The sequence below is a fragment of the Orycteropus afer genome, unplaced genomic scaffold (assembly GCF_000298275.1).
Source record: "Orycteropus afer afer isolate SDZICR_OR568_19922 unplaced genomic scaffold, OryAfe1.0 scaffold00666, whole genome shotgun sequence".
Taxonomy (NCBI): domain Eukaryota; kingdom Metazoa; phylum Chordata; class Mammalia; order Tubulidentata; family Orycteropodidae; genus Orycteropus; species Orycteropus afer.
Window position 1 is genome coordinate 1,130,786 of NW_006922253.1, and position 6,183 is coordinate 1,136,968.

The 6,183-nt window shown below is 35.8% G+C and overlaps 1 protein-coding gene across 1 annotated transcript; it reads left to right on the plus strand.

Annotated features, from left to right (window-relative positions):
* Positions 1 to 4,572: 4,572 nt before the first annotated feature.
* On the plus strand, positions 4,573 to 5,556 carry LOC103210915 (olfactory receptor 4C15-like). The gene has a single exon (XM_007956828.2). The coding sequence runs from the start codon at positions 4,594 to 4,596 to the stop codon at positions 5,554 to 5,556; it is 963 nt and encodes a 320-aa protein (XP_007955019.2). The 5' UTR covers positions 4,573 to 4,593.
* The last annotated feature ends 627 nt before the right edge of the window (positions 5,557 to 6,183 follow it).

A 6,183-nucleotide genomic window follows, 5' to 3' on the forward strand; every position in this document is an offset into this window, starting at 1 on the left:
ACTGGGCAATCTACTTCTGTAAAGATTTACCACCTCAGAAACCCAAAGGGAGTCGCTATGAGTCAGAATTGACTTGATGGCAGTGAGTTTGGTTTAGCTTTTGGTTTAGCATAAATAATACAAATATGTTTGAGTCTGGAAATATTTACAAAAGTGTTTCCCAAAATGATTATACGAATTGAAACAGTTACACTTGCAACTTTAGCAATGAGTAAAATTAAAATAAAAAAAAAGTTGATTTTAGAAACACAGTTTATGTTCAGGCTGATTAAATTTTCTAGTTTACTTCAAGAGTGCAGTCAGTTTGAAAATATTACTGACAAATATGTTTCACACTTTTAAAACTTTATGTTTTAGTGAATTTCCTCTGTAAACTTTCACCCAAATCGTAATAAAAATTAAAAAAGAATTAAAAAAAACTTTTATGCTTTGCTGATCGCTTTCATGGTAACTATCTAACTGGAATCTTGTGAGAGGGGCAGCTTGAACAAATGTTATCATCCCTATTTTATGGGAGAGAGCACTGAGGCTTAAAGTTTTGTTCAAGGACACATAGCTATTCAGTAATGAATCTGGAATGGCTATCTTTCTGATAGCAGAAACAGAACAATTATTATTATTTTTTTTTTTAAATAAGGTTTTAATTTTAAGTAAGTTTAGATTATAGAGAAGTTGTATGTATAGTGTAGAGAATTCTTTTAAACTTATCACCCAGCTCCCCTAATGTTAATATCTTATGTAACCATAGGTACATTTATTAAAACTATTTTAAAAAATTGAAATGTTACTATTAATTAAACTCAAGACTTTATTCATAATTCCCTCTTTTTTCTTTTTCTGCTCTAGGTCTCAATTCTGGAAAATTATCTTTTGAATGACTTAAAATCATAAACCTTTTGATCATAAATCATGAAGATGCTGTATTCTCTATTGTCAACATTTTAATGCTTATTTTAGAAATTCATTTTATTTGAAACAAGAAGGGCTGATTTATTTATATCTAATGGACATTTTAGTTCTAAAGTTGTATTCATCTAAGAACTCCACCTTCCGCAGAGTGGCTGGTGGGTTTGAACTGCCAACCTTCTGGTGAGTAGTCAAATGCCTTAGGCACTATGCCACGGGATCTCCTTAAGAACTCCCCGTGTAGAGGAAGTGGACAGATTAAAATTATATAATTGTTAATATAAATTAATATAGAGCTAATATACTTTTGTTGTATAAAGAAGCAATTTGAATTATAAGTGGATTCATGAGGGTTTGAACTCTGGTAGCATAGTGCCTAAAGCATTTGGCTGCTAACCAGAAGGCTTGCGGTTCAAACCCACCAGCCACTCCTCTGAAGGAAGACGGGGCAATCTACTTCCATAGTGATACTGCCTCGGAAACCCAAGCAGGGGTCGCTATGAGTCGGGTCCATCTCGACGGCATATAACAACAACAACAATGTATATCACAGGTTATTCAAAAGGGCAATGCATTAAAAATTAGCTGACCAGGCCTACTGATTTGATTGGAGACTGGTTGAACCACTGTGGCCCTTAGATACCCTAAAAAACAAACAAACAAACAAAAAACACCTCTCTGCCATCGGGTCAGATTCGACTCATAGTGACCCTTCCTTGGGTTTCCAAGGTGGTATCCCAACAAAAGTAGATTGCCCAATCTTCCTTCTGAAGAGTGGCTAGTGGGTGAGAACCATTGACCTGGTTAGCGGTCAAATGGCTTAGGTACTACACCATCAGAGCTCACTCCCATGGCTCAACTTTCTGCCTAAAGATAGACAAAAGTATAGGGGAAGCAGTAATACCAGGGAGTTACACACTCCTCACAACAATCAACCATATAAAATTAAAAGGTAGTGTTTGCTCAGGAATAAACCTAAGAAAAAGGAAAGGATAGGAGAGAAAGACAAAGACAAATGGGAAGAGAGGTGTTGTATTGGGAGAGAAAGTGGGAAAAAGGGTGCTATATTGTAGGAATTACAAGGAATGTCACAAAACAAAATGTCTATGAATTGTTGAATGCAAAATCAATTTGATCTGCAAATTTTCACCCAAATCAAAATTTTAAAAAATCATCATATCTATACTGTGATGCAATAAAACGATTTACATTTTTAAAGTAATAAAAGGATGAGTTAATGAGCTTATCTGTAAAAGCACTGATCAACACTGTTCATAGTAGAATGATTATTAACTAAATAAAAATGTTTATAAAGAAAACAAAAATGTGTCACAGTTTTGGGAGCTTGGTCTCCTATTGAATGTTTTCATATGTATTAGGTTATTTCATTTTATGAATAGGCATTCTTTTTTTCTCACTTTCCAGAAGTGGAAACCAAGCATTTTTAAATAACTTGCTTCATGACACATAAACAACAGAAGAGCTTGCATTTGAAATCTGGCTTGTAGGAATCTAGAGTTGAAGTTCTTACTTATTTCACTTCATTGTTTCTCATTGATTTGACCTAGGGTAAACTGACCACTGTTGAGTCATATATTAGTATCTTCTATTTTTTAATAAATGATTGTTGGCAGACCCAATGATACCAGTGAGTTTGTTTTATACTCTTTTTTTCTGGGCAGTTTGTAGCTAGAAATGGACTTATTAATGCTGGCACAGGTTAGGGTTGCCTAAGCCTTGGGGAACATAGGAAATGGTTGTTTTAAAGCAAGAAAACAAGAGACATTAACTTAAATAATTGTATATTTTCTCATTTTGTTATTTCTCAGTGACACTGAAGAAAATCAAGATATTGCTAATTCCCACAATAAGACCCACTATTCTTTCATTCATCTCTTTAACAAACATAAAGTTATGTAAACTATTTGATACATTTCTGTTATACATACAGATGAAGACACAAGCATCTTTCAATCTGTGGAAAATGAAGACAAAAGTTGAAGTAATTACCTGTTTGACATGTGAAAATGCTTCCTGTGGATAAAGCAGCTGGCTTGTGAAGTGATGGAATAATAAGCACAGTTTGAAACAATTCTTTCTCATAACAACATTTTCACATTTTCAAAATTGGTCCTCATCATAATCCTGTGAGATGATCAGGTAAGCTATATATGAACTACTTTATGATGAAGTTATATAGTTTTGGAACAGAGGAAATATACTTTATCATATCAAGCCACACCATATAGATAGTTGGTTAATAATCAATAAAGCTTTAATCAAAATAAAATCAAACTCACTGTCATCTAGTTGGATCTGACTCATAGCGACCCCCTCCTTGAGTTTCTGAGATGGTATCACTAAAAAAGTAAATTGCCCAAACTTCCTTCCGATGAGTGGTTTGAACTGCCAGCCTTCTGGTTAGCAGTCAAGTGCCTTAGGCACTATGCCACCAGAGTTCGACTGGTTTATATTAGACATGTTGTGTCTTTTCCTTACCCATATGTTTGTTGTCAGTTTATATATGATATGATATGTATGTATATGGTGGGGCCAATGTCTTCTGACTATAACATTTATAGTTTTTCCCTGAAGTGTTTCATTTATACATGAAGACAGGAATTAGAAGGTTTTCACCTTGACAATTGGCTGAAGACTATAGAAATCCCATCCTTGATCTGAGGTTCTCCCTAGAAAAGAAATATTCTCATTGCTTTTGTTATTGATTCAGTGGAATGGGCTTGAGTTTTGGAGCCAGAAACCCCATATCCACTTTTTTGTCAATTTTTTGAGCTCAACTTCTCCAAGCATGAGTTTCCTACCAGTAAAAAAGTAGTAGTAAGACCAGCATGGCCGTAGCCTGGACTCTGGACACTGAGCATTTGTTGCATTATTTCACTTAGTTATTAACACCACATTCTAAAATAGGTATTATTATTTTATCCACTTCTGTTTTCATTTGAAAATGATGAATAATTTAAAAAAAAAAAGCTACTAGCACTTAATGTATACTCATTATTTGCTATGCATAGATGTATACACTTTCCATAGGCTTTTATTTTTCATAAAACCAAAAACCAAACTCACTACTGTTGAGTCAGATCTGACTCATAGCGATACCTCCTTGGGTTTCTGAGGCAGTATCACTATGGAAGTAGATTGCCTGGTCTCAGTTCAACTCAAGCATTTAAAGAAGTATTTGGGGAAGTAGGTATCATTTCCAAGTGCCTGTTAAACTCTATTTGTAGATAAGACAGTCTCTTGATGAAAGATGCATTTCCTATGCAAGTCATTCTAGTTCCAATGCCGTGCCAGTGGCAGGCATGATACATACATTCTAGTCGTCTCTTCACCATTGCTTTGATATGCTTCAGAATCCTCAATAATTCACTTTAGGTAGCCACTACTAATAAGTCAGAGTTGACATCTAAGAGAAAACCTATTTGTCTTCCTTACCAGATGTGAATGTTTTCCTTCCACCATATTAAAACTCTATTTAAAGTATTTAACTTCAATTCTGGAGGTTATCTCATGACTTCCTTCAACAAATCTCCAATTTTGTGTTCTCAACAATAAAATAAAGACTTAAGATACCTTTGCTTATGGATGCACTAACCTGCTGATGACTGTGTCAGTACCATAAACTGCCTGAGGCCAATATCTCTTTCTCATAATTTCAGATTCTCCATGATCACTCTGGTAGCTTTCATGTTTTCCTCTGAAATTATGCAAAACCAAAGGGTTGTAACTGAGTTCATCCTCTTGGGTCTTTCACAGAATCCAAATGTTCAGAAAATAATATTTACTCTATTTTTGCTTGGCTACCTTGCAACTGTTGGGGGCAATTTACTAGTTCTTGTGACCATCACCTACACCCCAGCACTCATGGGCTCCCCCATGTACTTTTTTCTCGCTTTCTTGTCCTTCCTGGATGCTTGTTTCTCCTCTTCCATTGCCCCAAAGATGATTGTGGACTCCATCTCTGAGAGGAAAGCCATTTCCTTTGAGGGCTGCATGACCCAACTCTTTGCTGAACACTTCTTTGCTGGAGTGGAGATGATTCTTCTTACCACCATGGCTTATGACCGCTATGTGGCTATTTGCAAGCTCTTGCAGTACCACTCTATCATGAACTGGAGGCTTTGTGGTGTTCTGATGGGGGTATCCTGGACAGGTGGCTTCTTTCATTCTGTGATACAAATTCTCTTTACTTTCCACCTGCCCTTCTGTGGCCCCAATGTCATCGATCATTTCATGTGTGATTTATACCCATTATTGGGGCTTGCCTGCACTGACACTCATATCTTTAGCCTTTTTGTGGTTGCCAATAGTGGGTTCATCTGCATCATAAATTTCTCCTTGTTGCTTATCTCCTATTGTGTCATCTTGTACTCACTGAGATCTCATAGCTCTGAGGGTCTTCACAAAGCTCTCTCCACCTGTGGATCTCACATTGCTGTTGTGGTTTTGTTATTTGTTCCATGTATATTTGAATATGCAAGACCTTTCTCTGCTTTCTCCTTTGACAAGATGGTTACCATTTTGTACACCATCCTAACTCCCCTGCTCAATCCTTTCAGGAATAAGGAAGTGAAAAATGTCATGAGGAAGTTGTGGACCAGATTGATGATGTTTTCTCATGAAAAATAAAACAGTAAAATAAAGAAAAATATCTTCAATAGGAAAGAAATCAAAATGAGCTTAGAAGAGAATGTTCTAGGGGAAGGGCTTTGTAAGACAGAAGTAACATAATGCAACAGAAACAAACAAACAAACAAACAAACTAATGTAGGGGTCACAAAATGGTATTTCCACATTTTCACCCTCAGATCACTCAGCATGTTAGAGACAGCAACTAATTACCCTTATATATAAATTAAAGAGCATTGAATTTTATTTTTACTTACAATATAATATGAAAAGGAATAAATTAAATAGAAGAATAGATTGTATATTAAACAGCTTGCTACTCACACCATGGAGGGAAAAAAACTTCATGGAGGGAAGATAAAAACATGTCTCAGATTAGGATTAGGCTGTTACTGACACTATTTTAATGGAATACAAGTTTAGTTTTAGGACACTGATTCCAGTTAGGAATCCTGGTGGCATTCTGTTTAATTGCTCATCTGGTAACAAATGGGTAGTGGGTGGAACTCACCAGCCGCTTTGTTTAGGGAGAAGATTTGGCAGTCTACTTTCCTAAAGATTACAGCCTTAGAAATCCCATAGAGTACTTCTACTCTGTCCCATAGGATTACCATGAGTTGACATCAA